This window comes from Ailuropoda melanoleuca, chromosome 6 (assembly GCF_002007445.2).
Source record: "Ailuropoda melanoleuca isolate Jingjing chromosome 6, ASM200744v2, whole genome shotgun sequence".
Taxonomy (NCBI): Eukaryota; Metazoa; Chordata; class Mammalia; order Carnivora; family Ursidae; genus Ailuropoda; species Ailuropoda melanoleuca.
In genome coordinates this window covers 87,840,508-87,862,626 of record NC_048223.1, presented here as the reverse complement: position 1 = coordinate 87,862,626, position 22,119 = coordinate 87,840,508, and the positions used below count along the sequence as shown (strand labels likewise).

The window sequence follows — 22,119 nt, the reverse complement described above, 5'->3', positions numbered from 1 at the left end:
GCTCCCAGACTCCAGGTGCAGGTCTCGGGGAGAAGTTCCCGAAGCCCCAGCCCTTGGAGCCTCTCGCCCCACCCCACCCCCTGAGCTGAGCCCCTCGAGCATCTGGGGACCCTCCTCCTAGGAAGGGGGCGGGATTCCCGAAGGGGGAACGGTTTGAGAATGGGGGACACGGTGGTTCCTGAACAGAACGGGAGGCACACATACCTCGTTGAACCTGAGATAAGGGAGCGTCTGGATTTGCGTTGAGACCATGGGAAAAGAATTCTCGGACAGTCTGTCTGGTTTTCCGAATTTGGAATGCCAGAACTCGATGTCCAGACTGGGTTTCTGGATACGGGGGCTCAGCTCTAGGCCAGAGAGGGCTGGGCCCAGCTTGTGGAGAGGCATGAAGTGGACACAACGTAGGAACAAGTGCTTTAATAAGGCAGCAGGCCAGGAGCCTGCCAGAGCTCAGGGCCTGGAGGGCAGGCATCCATGTCTCCCCTATGTCATTACATGAAGCCTAATTTTTTCCCAAGACCTGAGAAAGTCTCAGAAGCCTGGTTAGCAGTCTTGTCGATGGTTTCCTGGGTGGACTTGGCCACCTGCTCCATGGCTGGGGAAGGAAAAGAGAAAGCAGATGAGAGCCAGGCCCTGGGAACCAGAGCCCTGTAGGGTTAGCCTGGCCTGGGTCTCCGTTCCCAGGAAGCAAGGTGCGTAGAGGGGCTCCGGAGGAGAGGGCGTTTCTGGGTGAGGGCTGAATAGAGTGAGGAGTGTGCTGGGGCTGCCCACCCTCCTGCCCACTAGCCCACCAGACCTTTCTGCCCTGCTTCTGTGGCCTGATCCACCACTTGCTGAGCCGATGCTCCTGCTGCAGTCACTGGAACAGAGAGATGTGGCCTTTAGCCCCTGTTGAGACACTGCTGACTACAGGGGCCCCACCACTGCTACCCCCCATCTGTTCTCTAGAGTAGTCTGTCCTACAGGCCCAAGGGACGAATGCCATCGAAATCCTTTGACTAAGGCCATCCAGCCAGCAAGGCACAGGAGCCCTTTCCATGCCTCTAGGGTGTTCTTAGTTATTTATAACTCTGGGCTCCTCCCCTCTGGCCTGCTTCTCTTCCCAACTCCAAGACTGCAGAGAAAATATCCCAACAGAGGCTGGAGCTGGCATCTGGGCTGTCGCTGCTCCTGGGCATGGCCCAGGAAGAACCCTATCCCCCTTTCACAATGTCTCCTACAGAAACCTGGCCCAGATGCCTGACTTTCCACCTGTAATGGTCGGGACTCCACTTCTGCAAGAGGCCCTCTCACCGCGGCTTCTCTCCTGTGCCTCTCCCCAGAGGCACACAAGCAATGATGCTAGTGCCTCCCTGGGTAGGCAACTTAAGGCATTAGGAGATGAAGTCCAGAGAGGGGAGGTGACACCTCCAAGGTCGGCCATGTTCTTTGGATCAGAGTTGGTGCCCGTGGTGAAAAGAGTTTCCAGGGGCTCAAGTGGGTCCCACCTGCTGGGTGAGCAGACAAGTGGCTCCAGCCTCCAGAGATCTGACTCATCCTTACTGCTGAACAGGAAAAAATCTGCTTTACTCAGACCCTAGGCCAGGGAGGTGTAGGGGGGTCAAGGCAGGCCCTGGGTCTGTGGCTCACAAAGCCCCTCCACCTTCCTGTCCCCCTCGGGGCCTTATATGACAGAACCAGTCAGGGCCACAGAGAATGAGCCTTTGCACCCAACTTAGAGATGGGGAAAGTGAGGCCCAAAAGGAAAGGTCCCTGGACAGGCTTCCTGGTAGCATTTTTGTTTCAAGGGAACAACCGTGGGGGTTCCCTGGGGCACTGGTGAAAGAGGGTGTTGTCTGTTGACTGGGATATGTGCAGGACAGATTGGGAGCTGGAGTCCCGAGGGAAGCTGAGCTGGGACTGGAGGAACTGCAGCTGGTGGGCCCAGGGGTCTCCTCGAATTCCCTAGCCCCAGTCTACACTACCCCACCCCAGCTGTGTAACCTCAGGTCTGAGGAGGAAAGAGCTGGAGGTGGAGACACAAGGCTGGGGACTTGCCATCTGGGGTGAGGGTGGGGAGTCCCTCTGGGTGAGAACTTAGAAGGAAATGATTATTTTTGGGGGCGGCGGGGGAGGTAGGGGGGCTCAAAACAACGCGGGAGGGGGCAGGGGCAGGAAGCCGTTTCCACCATCCCATCCGGTCCAGTGCGCCTGTGAGACCCCAGCGGGCGGAGATGGATCTCAGGGTGCGCAGTGCGCTTTCGCGGTGGACCTTCACCCTCCCGTAAGGACTGCGGTGGGGCCGCTCAGGATCGGGGTGGGGCGGTCCCCGCCCGCTCAGCCTCCTCATATTGGCTCCTGGCAATGCCCAAATCAGGCCCGGAACCCTCGGGCACCGCTGTTCCCCCACCTGCCTCAAGGCATCATCCCCTAAACTGGTGGGCGTCCAGCCGAGTCCCTGCATCTCAGGGGAGGGCCCTTCCGAACCGGAGCCGCCCACCGACTTTCGGGATGCGCAGCCCGGGGCTTCTGACTCCGCGAGTCCAGCCGGGTGCCCCTGCCTGTGCCCCAGGTCGCGCGCTGTCCTCACCCGCTTCCTGGGCCGCCCCCTGCACTTGCTGCTTCAGGTCCTGCAAGCCCTTGCTGGCCATGGCTGCGGGGTTCTGCGAGGTCGTCTGGGGTAGCCGCGGCGATGTTAGGTCTGTTCACCTTGCGGCGACCGGAGCGCGAGCTCTGGTTTTTAAGGCGCCCCGGGGTCGGCCCGCCCCGCCCCGCGCGGGGCGGGGAAGAGGGGGGCGCGGGGCGTTTCCCAGCAGACGGCTCCGGGGACTGACCCGGCCCTGCTCCAGGCTCCACCAGCCAGAGAGAACATCCTGGCCTCCGGTGGGCGGTGGTGGGAAAGCGGCCGTCCCGACCGGGGTCTAAAGATGGGTGAGGGGCTGCAGAGGGGTTGGGCCGGGGTCCAGAGACGGGCTGGAATAGAAGGGGGGGCGCACAAACCTCCCCCCTCCCTGTCGGCCCGACCCTTCGTCCCTGACCCTGAGGATCCGGTGGGCGCTGGGTCAGGGCTGGAACTGACGTTAATAAGAGCTGCCTTTTATTGAGCGTTTACCTAGTGCCAGGTGCTGCCCTAGAGCTTCACAGCCTCTTGTGTAATCTTTACAACTTCGTGAAATGGGTATCATTAGCAGTTTATAGGAAGAAACTGAGCACAGAGGGCGCGTTAGGTCTCACCCAAACTCACATGGCAGGGACTTGAATCCGCATCGGTGGGCTGTAAACCCTGAAGCCCTGACAACCGTCAAGCAGGCTGTCCCCACACACTTGGCCAGGACACTGCAGACTGGCCACCTGTCCCTCAGCCACTGGGACCAGGCAGGCACAGAGGGGAGAGAGTCGAGGAAATCCCTCTCACAGAGGGCGAGTCACTTGCAAGCGCCCCTGGGGAGGAAGCAGCCCGAAGTGGAGGGGGACAACGGAAAGAGCCTCTGTGTGCACCCGGCCCAGGCAACGAGATCGCCACCTTAGGTCGTCAGAGCCCTACGACGAGTTGGGCAGGAGGCAAGGTTCAGAGAGGGCAGGGACGCTCCCCAGGCCACACAGCGAAGAAGGGAGTGGCTGAGCCTCAGATGGCTGAAGTCACCTTTCCCAGGATGGGGCGCACACAGGATGTGGTGACGACCCAGGGGCGCTGGGAGAGGGCTTAGAGGCTTGAGAGCCAGTGGGGTAGCAAGGGATCCCCAGTACAGCAAAATGAGCCAAGAGGCATGACCCCGTGGCTCATCAGGCCTCGACCCCTGGGAAGACCCCGCCTACCCAGGTCCACTCCGCTGGCCCATGCCTGCCTCTAATATGGGGCAGGGGGAGCAGAGGCTGGGGGGTAAACTGCCAAGCAGCAGCCACTGTGTGGAGTATCTGGAAGCATGAGCACGCACACACAGTGAGAATGGATTAATGGAGATAAGGTCAACCCTGGGCAAGTAGAAGAGACAGGTACTGAGATCCAACGGGCCAGGGCGGGGACACCGAGCACGGAGGAACCAAGCGGTCACCACGCCTGCTCCTTCTGCCCCGAAGCCCGGCCAAGCCCAGAGCACAAAGGCGAGCGGAAGTTGCCTTCTTGCTGCCTCGGGGACTCCGGGGAGCCCAGCCTCGCCCATGTCCTCCCAAATTCCCACGAGCAGCACCAGTCTCTTCTGCCAGGAGGGTCTTTTGACCACAGCAGTCAGCTCATAGCTGGCTCTTACTGCTGTTTGGTGCCGGTGCCAGTCCCAGTGCGTGAGAACAAGGCAGGGAGGCTACAGCCCCAGCAGGTGATACTAGAGACAGCTGAGTGGCTCGAAAGCAGCAGGCACTGCAGTCATAACTCTGGGGTTCAAATACTCCCCAGGGCAAGTCCATCTCTCTGAACCCCAATGTCCGCATCCTTGATGGGCGGATTGGGGAGACAGAATCTCCTTAAAGTGCTATTGTGAGGGTTAAATGGGCTGAAGGGTGCCCCACACTCACTGGTGCAGCAGGGGGTGGGGGCTTCAACAGGAAGCCATTCACCTGGGGCTCCTCAGGATAGGGAGAGACCAGTTGTTCCTGTCGGCAAGTCAGGCACAGCCCCAGGAACCCAGAGCACGTAATAGAGGGTCTATTTTTTTTTTTTTTAATGTCGGCTCCATGCCCATCGTGGAGCTCAACACAGGGCTTGAACTCACGACCCTGAGATCAAGACCTGAGCTGAGATCAAGAGCAGACCACCTAGCCTAACCGACTGAGCCACCCAGGCACCCCAACAGGCATTTTGAAGGCTAAGAGCAGTGCAGGTGCCATTGGGTGGGAACAGGCTTCCTGGACAGGGCAAACCTAGATTGGCATTTGACCCCAGGAATAGGCCCTGAAAATGTGTCTAGGGCAGGAGTGAAGCAGCAGGGACCCTTCCAGGTTCCTTTGGCAAAGGCAGAGTGCACTGGGAGCCTGGTGATGCACTGTCCACAGGGGCTGGGTCCAGGTGTCCTCTGCCCCCTGTCAACTTTATGGGACTCCTCCTCTCTTCCTCTCACAGTCCGAAGAGCTCTCAGGCACACCCAGGCCCCAGGTCGACTCCTCCTGGGCATGCACAGGCCTGCTTGTGTGCCCGCTCTAGGCCCAGGAGCATTAACACCCCTGACTGCCCTCTTCCAGACCCTTCACTCCTCCCAGGGCAGGATTTGGGGACCTGGGGGGCCAGCAGCCTCGTGCTCCTTTCTGCCTCCCGCACAGTGGATGCCCATGGCCAGCAGGCTGGGGTACAACCCTGCTCAGCTGTGCTTGACCGGGTTCCCAGCCCCCAGGGCTGGCCTTGACCCCTGCTTCCCACCACTGAGGCAGGATGGGAAAGTGGTGCTCTCGGTAGTGTCTGAATTTGGGTGTGGTCTCAAACTCTGGCTCTGACGCCCAGCGCTGGAGGCTTGGGGCAAGTCACTTCGATGCTCTGAGCCCAGACTGTCTGGCTTCCAAAGGGAAAGGAATCCCTCTACCGCCTCTGAACAAGACCCCAGGGCATGATGCCAACTGCCCTTCCTGTAGGACACCTGCCAGCCTGCTCCCCAGGTGATTTTGAAACCTTGGGGGGAGTGGCCTCTGCCATAAGCACCCGCGTCCACACAGTCAGGGGCGCTGTAGCAGAGCATGGGAGTTAACTGGGTGGGTCTGGAGCCAGGCAACCTTGGCTTCTGCCCAGTCCCCGAGGTGCCTTGCTCTGTGCCCTTGGGAAGGTTATTTAATCTCTCTGTTCTGCAGTTCATTCTTGGGGAAACTGGGATCATGCCAACAGTTTGTTCTGAGCATTAGATTAGGTAGAGCGCTCAGCCCTGGGAGGAGCTCGTTTTTACTACTTTCAAGGTGGAGTCTCACTCTCTTGCATCTCAGCTGTCCTCTTTCCTAATGACACTTGACAGGACTTCTGGTGAAGGATGGGAAAGCCCAGCTTCAGGCTGTGGGAGCTTGAGGCCGGGCGGGGGACGGGGGTGGGCAGGCAGGAGGAGCCGTGGGGTTGTGTCCTCCCGCGCTGACTAGGACTCAAAGAGGTCCTGCCATGGGGCTTGGATGTCACATCTTTGAAAGTTACCATCTGTTGCAAGGAGGGGTGGAGGTTTTCTGGGGGGAGCCAAAAGCAGGGCAGCTTCCTCCATGTTAAAAGGCAACAGTGTGGGCTCGCTAAAGGAAGTGCCTACTCTCAGAAGGTTCCCGAAATGCCCAGGGTCTGCCCAAAGGGTACCTGGCTCCAGACCTGTTTCCCAGACCCACCAGCTGACTGGCCCAGCTCCTGTTCCTGGATGAGGCAGCCCAGAGTGGAAGCATGGGCACATATGGCCAGGGGGGAAGACTTGAATTTTATTTGGAATCATTAAAAACCAAATTTCACAGCAGCATCCGTGGGGTCAGAAGGGCCAGGGGGCGGAGGCCGCGAGGAAGGGAGTGAAGGAGGTGAAGGCGTCAGAGGCAGCTTAGGAGGGCAGGCCTGCAGGTGGCCGGGTGTGGGCGCAGGAACATGGGCAACCCAGGTCACTCTCCAGGGCTGGGCACTCCACGTGCCAGGAGGGGGTGGGGTCCGAGGCAGAGGGCTGCTCCTCAGGGCCTCCATGGCCGACTTGCATCCCTCTAGTCTCCTCCACTCTTGGCCTGGGGGAGAATGACCACACATAGCTCCAGGCCCCAGCCCTCACCGGCCACCACCCCGAGCTGGGAGTCCTCTCCGCCCCTCTGCCCTGAAGGGACCTCACACCCAGGCCAAGGGGGCTCCAGAAGGTCAAGAGGCTGCCCTGAGGGCTCTGGGACCCCGGGAGGGAGGCAGGCTTGGCCAGTGTACTCCGGGAGCCCAGCACTCACCTCCTCAGCCGCTTCCTCTTCCGCTTTGGCGGCCGTGTCCTCCTGCGGGGGGGCAGGCTGCTGCAGGTCCTCCTGTGAGGGAGCAAAGGGGAGCAAAGCGGATGTGGGGCCCCGTGGAGCGTGCAGAGGCTCCCGCGGCTCGTCCCCGGCCTCACAGATGAGCAGAGGCCCTCCTCGCCTTGCTGTATGTGGACGACAGGAGGTGAAGGACGTGTGAGGACCAGTCTGACCATGGGAGTGACAGGGCCTCACGTCAGGGCCCACAGTGGGAGCTCTGCCTGATGATGCCAAAGCCTCCTGGGGGCACCAAGTATCCTGGAGCCCAGCTTTACCCCCGCAAGCTAATGCGGAGTCTCTGGCCAGTCCGAGGTTGGGCCTCCGCATTGAGGAGGACTGGTGGGGTGGGACACACTGGGGTGAGGGAGGGCCGTGGCCCTGAAGCCTGAGGCCTGACCCCACCCTCAGCGTCCCCGAATCACATGATCATACAACCTTGTCCGACTTAGCTCCCAAATAATCCTAGGAGGAGGGGTACGCCATCGCTGTTCATACAGCGACCCTAAGGCCAGGGAGGCCACGTATCCAGCTCAAGGCCTCAGAGCTCAAAGCAGTGGGGCTGGTGGGATCAAGTTCGGCTTGCTCCAGGGCCCATCCTTATCCCTAGTAGCATCTTCCTCTCCCCCTGCCTCCTAGATGGGCTCTGGGCTCGAGCTGGTCTGGTTGAGGCAAGCAGGGGTTATACAATCCTCCCCACTTCCTGTCTCCCACTCTCTTACCCCCAGCCAGACACATGCCTAAGGTGGCCTGCCTCGGGGGTGACTGAGTGACAGCTGTGGGCAGGATGAGACTGGATGATCAGCCGGGATCCCAGTCCTAGCATCTACCTCTATAGGACTGCCATCTCCATGTGACCACTGGGACATCCTGGTGGATTGGGGCTTAAAAGAACACCAAACTGTGTCCGCCAGAGTTGGGGCAGACCTTCCAGGCCAAGGGTAGGTGGCTCCCCACCTAGTCCTGCTGCCCCAAGGCAGGTGCATGAGGCCAGCGGGATGACAGAGCTGTCAGACAGGCAGTGCTGCATCCTTCTAGGGTTCACTGGAGAGGGAGTTGTGACTGGTTTTTAGGTGTCACCAGGAAATATCTCCCTTGGGGCAGCCAACCGCACCCTAGGACCTGGGGTGGCTCCATGGGCTCACCAGCCCTCCTTCAAGGCCAGAGAGGAGTGCCCAGGCTCCCTCTCAGAGGCCCAGTGGCAGCCTGGCCCCACCCCAGGGCCTCTTTCACTGTGGGGTGGGGGAGTGAGGGGCCTGGCGTCTCCTGGAACACCTATGGGTCCTGCCCAGAGGCACAGACGATGATACAGCCACCTGTTTCTGTTGGGTGCTCACCATGACCCAGGGGTAATGGTCTCATGGGGGGCGATTTCCCTGCAGGATCATACATTGTCACAGTGAAACGAGCACTCTCACCCCCTTCCATGTCACAGATGAGGTAATGGAGGTGCCACGGGGTTGAATAGCTTCCCAAGGTCATACAGCTAGCAAAGGGCAGAGCTGGGGGTGAGGACAGGGAGCAGGCTGCTCCAAGGACATGGGGACCCTGTGTTGGTCCTGAAAGTGGGTGCCTGGGTGGCTCCACTTCCCCCCACCCACTCCCCGAAGCAGGGGTCCTCACGGCTGGGTGCCCGGAGCAGCCTGTACCTGCCCCCATATGAGCCAGGCTCCCACTCTCCCTCGCACTCATGCAGAAACTGTCGGAGCACAGGCTCTGCAGCCAGGCTGCCCTGGGACCTTGGACGCCTTACTTAACCTCTCTGGGCCTCATTCCCACCAGGGATTTTGTGCCTATTAAATGAGTTAATAAGTGTAAAATGCTTCAGGCAGAGCCTGCTCTTTGGTGGGTGCTGGGACAGCTCACGCAGGGGGCCTCCGCCTCCTGGGAGTGCCCTATTGCTCCCGTGCTCTCTGCAGCCGTCAGCCCACGGGCGTGAGCGCATACACACACACACACACAGGCACGCACACACGAAGGTGGGGGGCGGGGTCAGGACCCTCACAGCTTTGTCACAAGGGGGCGCTGCTTCCCTGTTCCTCCTGGGGGTGAAGGCTGCCCACCAGGCCCTGCAGGGAGTCTGGCCTCCAGGCCCATGGGCGGTGACTTGGCAGCTCCAGCCTGGTGTCTAAGGCCCAGGAGGCTGCCGGTCACCGCATGGGGCCCGCAGGACTAGTGAAATGTGGGAACTCCCCAATGCCAAGCATCGAGAGGACATGGCTTTGAGCCTCACTTTCCAGTTGGGTCCCTAAGGCTCTGCTTCCCAGCGTGTCATGAGGCAATAACGCCTCCGCCCCACCGAGCCTCTCGGGGACCAGGTCTCACCTTTCGAACCACTCCGGAGGTGATGGCAATGTTCTCCGCCTCCTCCACCGTCTTGATGGCCACTGTGTTGACGCTGGTGACCACGGCCTCACTCACAGCATTGGCCTGCTCCTTGGTCTTCTCAGCCACTGCAAGAGGACTCTGGCTGGCCTTGGTCCTCCTGCCCCTCCCCGAACGGGCCTGGCCTGCCCAAGTCAGGCTGAGCAGCCCCTTCCCAGGGCATGTAAACCCCTGGCTCTACTGGAAGCCCCCGGCTGCCCCTTTCTCTGACTCCAGGGGAGCCCTGATGCCGATGGCAGGATCAGGGGGCCCACCTGGGTCTAGCCTCAGGGCCTGGGGGGGGGTCTGGGTCCACGAACAGCTTGGGCTCCCAGTTGGGAGGTAAGGAGGACCCTGGGCTTGGGTCTTCAGTACCAGATTGCAGCCCCTGGAGGTCCCAGCCCTCATATGGCCTGGTCCTGAGCTCCTCACCTGAGGTCACGCTCTGCACCACATTCTCCTTGGTCTTGACTCCTGGGGAGGAAATGGAGGCGTCAGCCTACTCCTCCTGGTGTTGGGGGGGTGGTGGTCAGGGCAAACACACGCAGAACAGCTGGACAAGCTGTGGGGTTGGTAGGGGGTGAGGACTGTCTGGGGGCCGGCAGTCCCTTCAAAGGCTGCTTCCGGCTGTGTCTGGGGGAAGGGGATGGAGGGGAAATGGACAGGACAGGGGTGAGAGAGACCAGACCTGAGGTAGGGGCCAGACCCATCCGGGTATGGCCTGGGCCTCGGAAGCAGCAGCAGGACAGAGCTGAGTCACCAGCTTCCGAGGGGCTGAGGGGGTGGGGCTGCACAAGACACTGGGGCTCGGCTCCTCTCCCCTGCCCACCCCTTCCCTCTTAACAGGGTGGGATCTGGGACGTGGCTGCTGAGCACCTGCCCGCTCATCTCAGGCTCCAGGCTCTCCATGGCTTCTCATCTGAGTCCAGGAGCCTGCAGGTGGTGCTGGGGTGGGGGACACCGGGTTGCAACTATGCACTCTTCATGCACGCGTGCGTGTGTGTGTGTGTGTGTGCACAAACAGGTGTGTCTGAGGGCTGAGGGTCCTCTTGCTGTTCTGCCCCAGAGCCCCTGGGGCCCTGAGGAGGTCAAAGCAGACACTGGGGTTTTGGAGGGTGGTGTTCAGGGGGATGGGGGTGCACCAGGGCCTGGAGACCCTGACTCAACAGCTGGGTCCTCATCCCCACCCCAAATACCTCCCTGGGGCTGGGGGATAAGGTTGGCCCTGAGAAACTGGGCACCCCGCCTCCAGCCTCCCGGCTGCTGCACCCCGCCACGCCCTGCTTCCCCCACACTCACCCACATACATGACCCCCTCCTTGGTCTTCTCGGCCGCTTCCGTCACCCCCTGCTTGGTCTTCTCCACGGCGCCCACCACACCCTCCTTGGCGATGGAGAAGCCCTTCTTGAAGACGTCCATGGTGGTGGGCAGGGCAGGGAGGCTGACTCTTGCAGAGAGCTGGAGCGGGAGCTGGCGAGAATGCTGCTGCAGCCGCCGTCCCCGCCGCCTCTTATTGACGCCCATGAAATATTGATGATGCGGCGGCTGGCTGCTGGGAGCTCGGCCAGCAGCGGAGAGGGAGGGGGAGGGGGCCCGCCCTCACCTTCCTCCGGGGTGGGGCAGGGGGGTCGGGCTCCCCTGGGCCCGTGCTGCCCAGCGCCCCCCTCCTGCCCTCTGCCCTCCCTCCGGGGAGGGGGGCTGCAGGGGGCGGGACGCGTCCTTATCCATCCCTGCCCCTTATTCCTCGGCTGCCCTGCCTGCCGGCATCAGCCGCCTGGCTGGGGTCTCTCAGGCCCCGGGGTATTGTGTCTGATCCATCTGGGACAGAGGGGGTCAGGCACAGGAGGCAGGTAGGGCAGGGGTCAGGATCACGTGGGCCTGTCAGGCAACAGTGGCCAACCTCCCAGACCAGCCTGGGCTGCCTGGTGACTCACCAGCCCCGTGGATGCCCCCAGCCCCGGGCTCCAGCAAGGGCCACTGGGGCACAGGAGCCCGCAAGGCTTTCCCAATGCCCTGGCGACCCTAGGACAGCTCCTTTCTCTCTCCTAGTCTACGCCCACCTGCTGGCTCCCACAGCCCAGGGGTGAAAGGTGCTGAGTAGGCATGAAGTGCCCCCGCTTCCCGGCCACCAGCTTGGATGGGCAACAGGTTCCCTGAGACTGACCCGACCGCTTCCTGCAGCCCCACCCCCACGCTTGGGCTCTTCTCCTAGCTCCCATGGGGATGTGTTTGGTGGGGCGGCCTCCCTGTGTGTCCTACACCTCCAGTGTCCCTGACCTAAGTCCTCTTGAGGCACAGGAACCGGCCTGAGTTGTTGGCTGCCTCTGTGGGGGATGGTGGAGGGGGGGCGATGGGGGGGGGCCGGACAAGGCTCACCGGGTGGGCCGGCCCAGGCCACTTCCTCTCTTTGTTGTCCTGTGCTTTCTTTTCCTTCTGAGACTTAACTCGAAGACGACGTCACCCTCACCAGCAATTTGTGGAGTCACTTGCTGCGGCTGAGCCTGCCCCACTGCCAAGATGATCCTGACACTGCTGCTTGGCCTGGGGGGGGCCCTGGGCTGGGGGCTGCTGGGGACCTCGGCCCAGGCCCCAGGTGGTGGGTTCTCGGATCCACACAGTCCAAGGCCACCTGGGGTCTGGAGGGCAGAGGCTGAGGACACCGGCAGGGACCCCAGCAGACGGTAAGGAGGACCTGGACCTTGGGGGAGGTCATGTACAGGATCTGAGTCCCAGCTCAGCCAGAACAGGGTTTCTTGGGACTTCAGTTACCCATCTGTGAAATGACCTAATATTATCTACCTGCAGGGCCAGCTGGGAGGCTGAATGAGGTGCTAGGTGCCAGGCTCCCTTCGAGAGGCCACCCCCAGGCAGCCCGGACTGGGTGCCATAGGAAGTGCCCTGCCTGGCCCATGGCAGGGAATGGACCTAGAGGTCAGGCAGGAGCATTTCTTGCCACCAACCACTTAGCATGGGGTGATGAGGGGCAATAGTTCCAGAAATTTCCAGCTGGCCTGGCAGTGGCTCCTGTTCTTTGAAGTAAGTAAACTGACAGTTGAGCCTAGGTGAGGCTGGCCTGGCATAAGTCATAGAAGACAGACGCTCCTGGGGACTGGATTTTTATCTGAGTGCTCTGGGGGACTGGTGTGGGTCCTCAGGCTGGCCCTGAGGGACAGGCAGTGAGCAGACAGGGTGCTCTGCTCTATTTCCAGAACAAGGAGGAATCCAAGGCATCCAGGGAGCTCCGCTTCAGTGCCCCTCTGGAAATGGGTAGGATGGTCTTGGGACCGAACCAGGATATCATTTTCCAGTCTTGTATTTGTCCAGGCCCGGGGCCCCCTGCTGATAAGTGCTGGGCCTGTGGGTTCCTCCTCTGGGGCCTCCACTGTCAGAGCAGCACGTCCTTTACAGGGTCCATCTCGGGCTTGTCACCTTGCCAAGTGTTATCTCAGCGAGTGCTCCCAACAGCCCAGGTTGCCGAGGAGCCCGAGGCTCAGAGAGACTAAGCAGCTGCCCCAAGATCACACAGCTAAGGAAATCTAGAACCAGGATCTAAGTCTGACTTCAGAGCTCATGCTCTGGTCCCTGAGCACTCAGAGGCAGCGCTGACCCCCAGATGTGCCTAGTATGCTTGCTGCACCCCTGCCCCCCCCAGATACACACACACACACACACACACACCAGGCTTGGTGAGGGTGTTTATATGGATTTGGAGAGTGAGAGGGGGTCAACTTATACCCACCCAGAGTCTTCCATTAGGCTCGCTGAGATTCACCATCACGTTGGCTTACAGAGTGAATTCTCCTGGGACAGTTCTAGCCAGCTCTGACGCGTCAAGGTGAATGTGTTTGTTGGACACTTTCCTGAAAGCAGATTCGCCCATGGAGAGGAAAGAATAAGCAAGTGCTCACGGACTCTCAGGGAGGGAGGGGCTGGCCAAGTGGGGAGGAGGGGTCCCATCTCTGCCCCGCCACCGGGCCAGCTCGGCACTGGGTGGTGCGGGTGATTCTTGGTGGGGGACTCCAGCCACCCAACTCTGATTTCAGGTCCAAGAACCAAGCCTCCCTTCCCCAAAGCCACTAGCTCCATGCCCCTTTCTTTGCGCTGCCTGCTTCCTTTTGATAAAAGAGAGGCTCAGGGTTCCAGGTGGATCAGAAGAAGGTAGGAGACATTCCTCTTTCTCCACACCCCCTTGGCTATGGGGAGGGACTCGTGCGCTGCCCCGTGGAGCTCACTCACCTGTCCCCCCGGCGGTTCCAGTGTGCACGGAGCATGTGCGAATGTACATAGAAGGGCGCCCCAGCCCAGGAATGCCCAGGTCCCAGGGGAATCCAGGGGGTCCCAGCTGGCCTGCTGGGTCTCCTTCCCACACCCCAGAAGCTGCGGCCCCCACAGGCCCCGCTCAGGTTGTCAAGGCCTCCAGAGGGGCTGGTGTGAAAGGAAGGAAGTGCTGCTCGGCTTCCTCGGGCTGATTGCTTCCCGTGCTCTGTAAAGGGGGAGGCGGAAATGCTGCTCCAGCCTCCCTCCTGCAACAGGGGGAAGGGGAGGTGGGGCCCGCAGCATCAGGGACAAGCCTGGTGGGCCCTCAGCCCCTGGCCGCGGGAACCAAGCCTCCCAGCCAGCCTTTGCCCCCCACACCTGTTTCTGGTAGGCCCTGGTAGGCCCTGGACATGGGCCCAGATTAGACTATTTATAAGGAGAAGTTCGAACAGAACAATTTGGTGCCAGATGCTTGGTCCCGGGGTGGAGGCGGGGCAGGGCTGAGTGCTTTCCACGGCTCTGGGACCCCAGCAACATGTGTGTTTGGACTCCGCAGGAGGAGGCTCTTTTGATGCTCCCTGGTTTTGGTGGGATGGGATTGAGCCCCCGGTTAGGATGTGGGCTCCTCAGAGCCAGCACTTGCGCCCCCTGCAGGACGGAGCCTGCGTGGGGGACCAAGCTGAGCCCTGGGCAAGGTGCCCCATCTCTACGTTGAGGTGACAGCGCTGCTCTCTCTGCTCTCTCCATGCTGTGAGGCTCAGAGGGAGGGGGACGCCACCCAGCTTCTAAGTGACAGGTCAGAGCATCCACTGGGCTGCAAATCCCAGGTGCCCGCTGCTCCGTCTTCCCCCGAGATGGGTGGTAGTGTAGGAGGCAGCTCCCAGCCGTCCTGTCGGCCCTGCCCGCCAGCATCAGCTTCCCTTGGCCTGCGCACAAGCAGCGTCTGTGATTTGTTGCAGCTGAGCGCTCGTGGCCCAGAGGAGTCACGCACACGGCTGGAGGTCACACAGGAGCAGGGTGGAGCCCAGGCCACGGGTCACGGCCATGGCTGCACCTCCTGCACCCGTTCCTGCTGTCAGAAGCACAGGGCCCCTGGGCACACTCAGGGACCCCCACGCTGGACATTGAGTCGGCCTCAGGGTCCTCTGCCAAGGCCCCTTTCCAGCTCAAAGACAAAGCCCTGCAAAATTCTCCCCCGGAGTAGTCATATTCAAGGCCGCATTCAAGGTCCCAGAAAGCAAGGATGCTGAGAATACATCCTCCTTCCCCAGAAAGACTTAAGGGGCATTCAGAGGTGGGCTTCATTGGCATTTAAGTGTCCCGGTGGACGGTGGCAGCAGCACATTCATAATGCTGGAGGCTCCGGCTCACAGCCCTTTCCTTGCTAAAGGCTGGCTCCGCCTCCCCCGTAGCCCCTCCCTCCACCCCAAGGGAGGGGCCGGAAGTGGGAATCTTCTCCACATTTCCAGGACTGGGGAGGGGGGAAGGGCCTTGCTCAAGGTCACCCTGAATCCAGGGGTACGGGAGGGGGGAGGTCCTGGCTTCCGAGCTCCCATTAAAAGCTCCAAAGGGGCCAGCAGACACTCTCCTGACTGGGGCAAAGCCTCAGGTGGGGGTCGTGTCAGAGGCCCAGGGCAGCTCAAATCCAGCTGGAGGATCCCCGCACTCATTTCTAGGCTGGCCCCAGGAGATGAGGGTGCAAAGAGGTCTCCGTGAGAACAATGGGCGGTTCTGCGAGCCGGGCTGGGGGCTCAGGCTCAGAGGGCCAGCACGCGGCTGCCAGGAGCTGGAGGAAACCAAAGCAAAGGTCAGGAATGTTCCCAGGGCTTCTGGGCCAGTGGCCCGTACTATGCCAAGGGGATAGGGCTGCCAAGGGAGGGGGAGCGTAGGCAGGGAGAATAGTTAGAGCCCGAGCTTTGGGCAGATCAGGAGAGAAAGTTCCTGGGCAGGAAGGGTGGGCGGCACTGCTTCCGGTTCCAGGAGCTCGAGGTGGAAAGTCCCAGTCACTGCCTGGCAGGCTGGACCAGACCCAGGTCGCCTGGGCACAGGCCTTCTGGACCCTCCACAGCAGTTCAGAGGGTGAGCAATGAACAAAACTTTGTTTTGAGTGGTTATTTCTCAACCTCGGCACTACTGGCATTTGAAACTGGCTAATTCTTGGCTGGGGGGGGGGTGCCAGGCCGTGCTGTGTGCATTCCGAGGTGTTCGGCGGGCACACTTGGTGTTTGCCCACTAGATGCCAGTCTCACGGCCACCCTCCCAGTGGAAGGAAATCCCTTAACCCCCCACCCCCACCCCCTGAGAACCACTGGTTTAGAGAAACACTTTTCCCCAGGCCTGAGCCCATATTCCAACATTTCCATGCGGCCCAGGTGGGGGTGGGGTGGAGGCTGGAGTTTCTGGTCCTGGAACAGCCTGTGCAGGTGACTGTCTCACCTCTGATCCCCAAACTCTGGGTCCAGACCTTTTGCAGTTGCTCTTTCTGTGTTGAGTGAACATTCTTTGCTTAAAATCAGGGCCAGCTCAATGGCCATGTGACCGGTCACACAGGGCGTGCCCACAGAAGGGTCTCTCACTTGGTTTAATCTCTGTTGTTGTTCCGCATTTTCTTTGTGCATTGGACACTACAAATTATGTAGTCCGTCTCATGTAAAATATTTACTCTCTCTCCCTTTATGGGAAAGCTGTGCCGACTCTCTGGGTTAGAGTCAAACCTGCAAAATTGGTTGAGACAGTCAGAAGCCCCTGCCCCACTGGTCCCCAAAGGCAATGATTTTTAACTCTTTAGGGGAATCCTTTGGCATTTACCTCTGTGTCTCTAACTAACATGTTTATATTGCTAGTTCTTGGGAAGTAGCATTATCTGTGATTCAGCTCTCATTCCCATTCCATACCCCAACCCCAACACGCATGCATAGGCATGCAAGAATGCATGCACGTGCATGCATGTGCACACACACAGGCACTGCCTATCCATCATCCGCCCATGTTGTCATTTTGAGTATTTACGTTTATACAACTATGTATGCTACTCAGAGTGGAGACTTGAAAAAACCTATGAATCCTCCCCCGTCCCCTGCACACTTCATGTTTTTGGTCTTCCTTGGAATAAACAACTGTATTCATTTTTTTGTTTCTTTGGCTTTGTTCCCTGTCTTTATTCTGCTCTCTTCACTTTGATTGATAGTTCAGCTGGGTATAGGATTCTAAATTGGAAATATTTTCCTCTGTATTTTAAAAAAGATTTTATTTATTTATTTATTTATTTATTTATTTATTTATTTGAGAGAGAGAGCAAGTGCGAGCAGGGGGAGGGGCAGAGCAGGAGGGAGAGGGACAAGCAGACTCTGAGCGGAGAATGAAGCCCGATGTGGGTCTTGATCTCATAACCCTGAGATCATGACCTGAGCCTAAACCAAGAGTCAGACATTTAACTGACTGAGCCACCCAGGTGCCCCCATTCCATATTTTGAAGGCAGTTCTCCACTGTGTTCTAGTTTCTAGTGTTGCTGTTGAGGGGTTCAAGGCCATTCTAAGTGCTGATGTGTGTATGTGTGTGTGTCTTGATTTTTCTCTCTAGAAAGTATAGAATTATCTTCATTTCCAGAGTTCTAAAATTTCATGATGACATTGAGTTTATTTTCATCGTATTGTGGGCCCTTTGAATCTGAAGGTTCAAGACCTTCACTTCTGTAATATTTGCTTGATTTTTTTTTTCCATCAATGATTCCCTCACTCTGTTCTCTTTCTTGAACTCCCATTGTTCGGATGTCGGATTTCCAGGATCTATTTTTCTGATCTTTCCTCTCCTGTTTTCTCTTTCTCTCTTTGCTCTTCTTTTAGGAAAATTTCTTTAACTTTACCCTCTAACATTTCTATTAAGTCTCTTTTGCATTTCTACTGTTATATTTTTAATTCCTAAGGGTTCTTTTCGTTCTCTGTTATCCCATTTTTAAAATAGCTTCCTGTTCTTTCTTGGATGCAGTAACTTCTCTTATAGATCTGGGGCTATTAATACAAATTTGAGGGACTTCTCTGCACAGCGTTGGTTTCGTCCAAGTTGATTTTTTTTCCAATTGCTTGTTTTTGACCTCCCTCTTTTGTAGTAGAGATTTTTCTCAGGAGTCATCTTGGACGTCTGCCTGCTTGAAAGTAGACAGACTAAGAATCTGCTGATTGGAAGCTGGGTGTGTGGATGGGGCTTTCTGACCTCTTCTGTTCATAATATGTTCTGCTGGGCTATTTCACTGGGGGAGGCCCTGATGTTATTGTTTTTTAGATTTTTCCTCTTGAGTGGGGTCATTTTCCTGACAAGATTTTTCAGTCTGTTGCCAAGAGGGTAAAAGCTGGCTGCCAGGCTTTTGGGAGCCAAGTGAGAAATTAGGCTTGCTGCGGGGGGGGGGGTTGTGTGTCTCAGCTTTCAAAACAGATATGGTCACTCAATTCCCCTCAATCCTTCCCCCTGCCCTACCCCCATCTCTGTGTGCCTGGTAGCCCCAGGACAGAGGCCAGCTCCAGAGAATAAGATCCCAGCCCAATAGCCACTCCATCTCCAAGGCCCTGAATGCTGCCTCCTAATATCTGACAAGTGTGGCCATTTCTCTCCATATCCACCGCCATCACCCATGGCCCCTGCCAGTATCTTCCACCTGGATCCCTGACACAGCCACCTACCTCTGCCTTGCCTCTTCTTGTCCTTTCTGTACCCAGCACGGTGGCCCTGTCATGTCACTTCCCTGCTCAGACCCCCCACAACTTTCTGTGCTTTCAGGACACGGTCCGGCTCCTCCTCTGGCACTCAGGCCCCCCCAGCCTGGCTTCTCCTTACCTCTGCAGCCCCTCCCCTGCATTTCAGCGGGCCATACACCTCTGCCACAGCTCCTAGTGCCAGATTAGCAACTCCTTCTGAAAGTCTCCCCAGGTCCTGGCACCGTCCATGCCCTCTGAGATTGCCTGCTTTTCCCGGGGACCCTGGAGGGAAGACCTGTTCTGCCATATTGGCACTGGGTGCCACTGGGCTTTAGCCCAGCCCCCAATGCCCAAGAGGTGCTGAGCGGAACTGAGCCATGGAGGTCATTGCCACTTGCAACTCCGGAGAGCTCCGTTCTGGGAGCTGATTAGCAGGTGAAGGACCCTCTGACCTGTTCTACTGAGCCCATCAAGCCTGCCATCAGATCAGTGCGCTGGGGCGGTGCCAGCCATGAGAACCCCTGCTCCTGGGATTTGCAACCACACACACTGGTAAAGGGCAGAGATGGAGAGGCTGCCTCTCAGGTGTTCAGGATGCTGAATGTGACCCCCAAACCATCCTGTAGGACCTTTCCCAGAGAAGGGACTGCTCAGCTCAGCTGCCTTCTCCCACAACCGTTTGAAAGCCCATTTCCATAATGGCCATAATGGGGAGCAGCCAGCGAGCAGGTGCCCTCCCTGCAGCCTGGTCTGTGGTGAGGAAAGAAGTGAGTGGTGACGGGGTAGGGCTGTGGTGTTCGTTGAGCACTTGTCAGGAGCCAGGCCCTTGGTACTCATCCGCACACTTGGAGGAGGGTATTATAATCTCCATCTGAGAAATGGGGAAGGGGGAGCTCCCTAAGTGCCTCACTCAAGGTCACACAGCCCGAGGATGAAGGATTTTAACCCAGGACCCTCCAGCCCCAGCAGCATTTCTCCCTGGCACCAAGAGAAGGGCACCAAGTGGGAGCCCTTCCTGGCTCTGTGGGTAATTTTGCTGTGTGATTTTGGGGGTGCTCTTCAGCCTCTGCTGACCCCTGTTCGAGGGGCTTCCTGGAAGGCAGTGGGGCAGGTGCCCTTGCAGGTGGGTTTTGTGGAGCTTTTGTCCTGGAGCTGAGGGATGAATAATGCAGAGGGCTCCCCTCTAGGGCTAATGGATTCTAGAATCCCGGGCATTGGGTGGGGCAGGGAGGCAGGGGGAGGGGGACACTGGCACCACTGTTGACCTCTAGGAAGGGTCATGTGGGACCTGGGTGTGGCTCAGCAGCCCTCTCCTCTGGCTTGTTTTTCCAGTAACTGGTGCCCGTACCAGAAGTCCAGGCTGGTCACCTTTGTAGCTGCTTGCAAAACAGAGAAATTCCTCGTCCACTCGCAGCAGCCATGTCCACAGGGGACTCCGGACTGCCAGAAAGTCAAAGTCATGTGAGTGGGGGCAGGATGGGGCAAGGAGGGCCGTCCATCCGAGGCCTATGCTGACTCATCCTGGAGTCACTAAGCTGGCCCCCTCTTTCCCCAGGTATCGCATGGCACAGAAGCCGGTGTACCAGGTCAAGCAGAAGGTGCTGGCCTCCGTGGCCTGGAGGTGCTGCCCAGGCTTTGCGGGCCCTGACTGCCAGCACCACGGTAGGGCTTCCCCTGTGGCTCCCTCCCCTCCAACCTCTGACCCTAGAGGTCAGGCAGTTACTCTGACCTGTGGGGTCAACATTGTTGCCTCCTCTCCGCAGATCCCACAGCAATCCCTGAGCATGAAGATCTAGGTGATGGCCTCCAGGAGCCTTGGGATGGGCCAGTCGGCTTTGAACCTGGTATGATTCTTCCCTAGAAGGTGCAGGAAGGGCAGGCAGGCAGAAAGAACCCACGTGCCCAGGCACTTTCTCTTCTGATAGGGCAGTGCCATTTCAGGAAAACTCTGTGCCCAGAATCAGCAGGGGCCCTTCTGTGGCTCTGTGTCTGCCTCCCCCCACACCAAGGAGGCCAGAGTCACAGGGCCCTCCATTACTACCTGCTGGCGAAGCACACACACCCTTTTCCTTGACTGCGTTTTCTGGGAAGGAAAGCTTCATCTGGCACCTTCCCTGCCCCTTGAATGGCACAGGATTCCATGGCCTAGAAGAAGCTCTCCCATATGCATCATACTATCCTTGATCTAGAGTCAGCACAGAACCACTAAGAGGCACCATTTGTGAGGCCTTTCAAGGCTGGGCCATGTTTGGGATGGCGAATGAGTTTCATCATGTGGTGAACTCCTACCTTTAGACAAGGACTGCCTCAAATGATGTGGGGAGGTCATATCCACACAGCCGAGGAGGCAAGTGTGCTGATTGATTAGTCATGTCTGCTGTGGGTGCCGGGATGAGGGTGAGGGCTCAGGTGCCATGCATTTCCCCTTCTGGAGCTGAAGGCTGCTAAGCTCCTGCTCAGAGGACATCAGCACACACCTCCCTGATATTTCCATCTGAACTTGGAAATTAACTTCTCTGTACCTGATCCGCCCAGGCCTGGGGAGTTAGACCTCCACACTTATCTCTCATGTGTCTTCAGGCCACCCAGCTGCAGAGCTCAGCAATGTCATGCAGCAGCAGGAACGCCTGCTGGGAGATCTCCAGAATGACATTCACCAGGTGGCAGATGGCCTCCCGGGGCTCTGGACTGCCCTGGCAAGCAACCTCACAGCTGCCACCATTGAGGCAAATCAGACAGAGCCTGGTGAGTGGCAGGCTCCAGGGGCTGAGAAGAGCCTGCTCATACCGGAGGGGACGAGAGGAAGGCCCAAATCTCAGAGGACCCCCCCCTCAGTCCTTGCCCAGGGAGGGGGGGTCTGCTCCTGCAGGGCTTGGGTAAAAGCGTGTCTCTGTTGCAGGGGTGCCTGGCAGATCCTTGGAGCAAGTGCTACTGCCCCACATGGACGCCTTCCTGCAGGTGCATTTCATCCCCATTTGGAGGACCCTCAACCAAAGCCTGCACAGCCTCTCCCAAGCCGTGAGAAACCTGTCTCTCGATGTGGAGGCCAACCAGCAGGCCATCAAGGGGGTCCAGGAGGGCACGGTGGCCAAGGCTGACTTCCAGGAGCTTGGGGCCAAATTTGAGAGCAAGGTGCAGGAGAATGCCCAGAGAGTGGGGCAGCTGCGGCGGGACGTGGAGGAACGCATGCACGCCCAGCATCTCTCCCTGCAGCAGTCCCTCGCCCAGGTTGAGGCGGACGTGGACGCCAAGTTGAAGAGGTTCCTTAAGGCCCAGGAGCCCGTGGGGGCCAATGGCAGCCTGGTCCCAGCAGCGGCAGGGGCAGGCGCCAGGCCAGAGCCGGAGAGCCTGCAGGCCAGGCTGGGCCAGCTGCAGAGGAACCTGTCGGCCCTGCACACGGCCGCGGGCCTCAGGGAAGCCGAGTTGCAGAGCACCCTGGCGGACATGAGGGCCACGCTGGCGCAGCACGTGGATGAGATCAAGGAGCTGTATTCGGAGTCCGATGAGACCTTCGATCAGATCAGCAAGGTGGAGCGGCAGCTGGAGGAGCTGCAGGTGAACCACACGGCGCTGCGTGAGCTGCGGGTGATCCTGATGGAGAAGTCGCTGATCATGGAGGAGAACAAGGAGGAGATGGAGCGGCAGCTGCTGGAGCTCAACCTCACCCTCCAGCAGCTGCAGGGCGGCCACGCCGACCTCATCAAGTATGTCAAAGGACTGCAACTGCCAGAAGCTCTACTTCGACCTGGACGTCATCCGTGAGGGCCAGAGGGACGCCACGCGGGCCCTGGAGGAGGCGCAAGTGAGCCTGGACGAGCGGCACCAGCGCGACGGCTCGTCCCTGCAGGCCCTGAGCGGCACGGTGGCGGCGCTGTCGCGGGCGGTGGACGCGCAGCGGGCGGAGGGCGAGCGGGCGC

The 22,119-nt window shown here is 59.0% G+C and overlaps 3 protein-coding genes across 5 annotated transcripts; 1 reads left to right on the top strand and 2 right to left on the bottom strand.

The window, feature by feature from the left end:
- Positions 1 to 402: 402 nt before the first annotated feature.
- ADIRF (adipogenesis regulatory factor) lies at positions 403 to 2,723 on the bottom strand. The gene is made up of 3 exons (XM_002915383.4): positions 2,570 to 2,723; positions 797 to 859; positions 403 to 595 (listed from the first exon to the last, which is right to left on the bottom strand). The coding sequence occupies exons 1-3, from the start codon at positions 2,628 to 2,630 to the stop codon at positions 492 to 494; spliced, it is 228 nt and encodes a 75-aa protein (XP_002915429.1). The 5' UTR covers positions 2,631 to 2,723; the 3' UTR covers positions 403 to 491.
- Positions 2,724 to 6,238: 3,515 nt separating this feature from the next.
- SNCG (synuclein gamma) lies at positions 6,239 to 13,696 on the bottom strand. Of its 3 annotated transcripts, none has more exons than XM_002915382.4 (7): positions 13,493 to 13,696; positions 12,996 to 13,116; positions 10,555 to 10,726; positions 9,688 to 9,729; positions 9,217 to 9,344; positions 6,838 to 6,909; positions 6,239 to 6,630 (listed from the first exon to the last, which is right to left on the bottom strand). In XM_002915382.4, the coding sequence occupies exons 2-7, from the start codon at positions 13,029 to 13,031 to the stop codon at positions 6,610 to 6,612; spliced, it is 471 nt and encodes a 156-aa protein (XP_002915428.2). In that variant the 5' UTR covers positions 13,032 to 13,116; positions 13,493 to 13,696; the 3' UTR covers positions 6,239 to 6,609. The 3 variants fall into 3 exon arrangements, with proteins under 3 accessions (XP_002915428.2, XP_034518696.1, XP_034518695.1); XM_034662804.1 differs by having other exon boundaries at positions 6,241 to 6,630; positions 10,555 to 10,765; XM_034662805.1 differs by lacking the exons at positions 12,996 to 13,116; positions 13,493 to 13,696 and adding an exon at positions 11,633 to 11,812 and having other exon boundaries at positions 6,240 to 6,630; positions 10,555 to 10,765.
- LOC100476290 (multimerin-2) lies at positions 11,812 to 22,107 on the top strand. The gene is made up of 8 exons (XM_034662803.1): positions 11,812 to 11,937; positions 12,466 to 12,523; positions 13,047 to 13,091; positions 19,535 to 19,663; positions 19,758 to 19,864; positions 19,966 to 20,046; positions 20,783 to 20,947; positions 21,102 to 22,107. Coding segments are annotated over exons 4-8 (1,218 nt in total). The 5' UTR covers positions 11,812 to 11,937; positions 12,466 to 12,523; positions 13,047 to 13,091; positions 19,535 to 19,661; the 3' UTR covers positions 21,965 to 22,107.
- Positions 22,108 to 22,119: the final 12 nt, after the last annotated feature.

What these genes read in the sequence shown, in the direction of transcription:
- ADIRF (XM_002915383.4), bottom strand. Translation starts at nt 2,630, where the DNA reads ATGGCCAGCAAGGGCTTGCAGGACCTGAAGCAGCAAGTGCAGGGGGCG. An exon ending in GGGGGCGGCCCAGGAAGCGG is followed by an intron (nt 860 to 2,569) that starts GTGAGGACAGCG and finishes TCTCTGTTCCAG; the next exon opens with TGACTGCAGCAGGAGCATCG. An exon ending in CACAGAAGCAGGGCAGAAAG is followed by an intron (nt 596 to 796) that starts GTCTGGTGGGCT and finishes TTCCTTCCCCAG; the next exon opens with CCATGGAGCAGGTGGCCAAG.
- SNCG (XM_034662804.1), bottom strand. Translation starts at nt 13,031, where the DNA reads ATGGTGAATCTCAGCGAGCCTAATGGAAGACTCTGG. An exon ending in GGTGCAGAGCGTGACCTCAG is followed by an intron (nt 9,345 to 9,687) that starts GTGAGGAGCTCA and finishes GTCCTCTTGCAG; the next exon opens with TGGCTGAGAAGACCAAGGAG. An exon ending in CCTCCGGAGTGGTTCGAAAG is followed by an intron (nt 6,910 to 9,216) that starts GTGAGACCTGGT and finishes GCTCCCTCACAG; the next exon opens with GAGGACCTGCAGCAGCCTGC.
- LOC100476290 (XM_034662803.1), top strand. An exon ending in CCCTGACTGCCAGCACCACG is followed by an intron (nt 19,865 to 19,965) that starts GTAGGGCTTCCC and finishes TCCTCTCCGCAG; the next exon opens with ATCCCACAGCAATCCCTGAG. An exon ending in GCCAGTCGGCTTTGAACCTG is followed by an intron (nt 20,047 to 20,782) that starts GTATGATTCTTC and finishes ATGTGTCTTCAG; the next exon opens with GCCACCCAGCTGCAGAGCTC.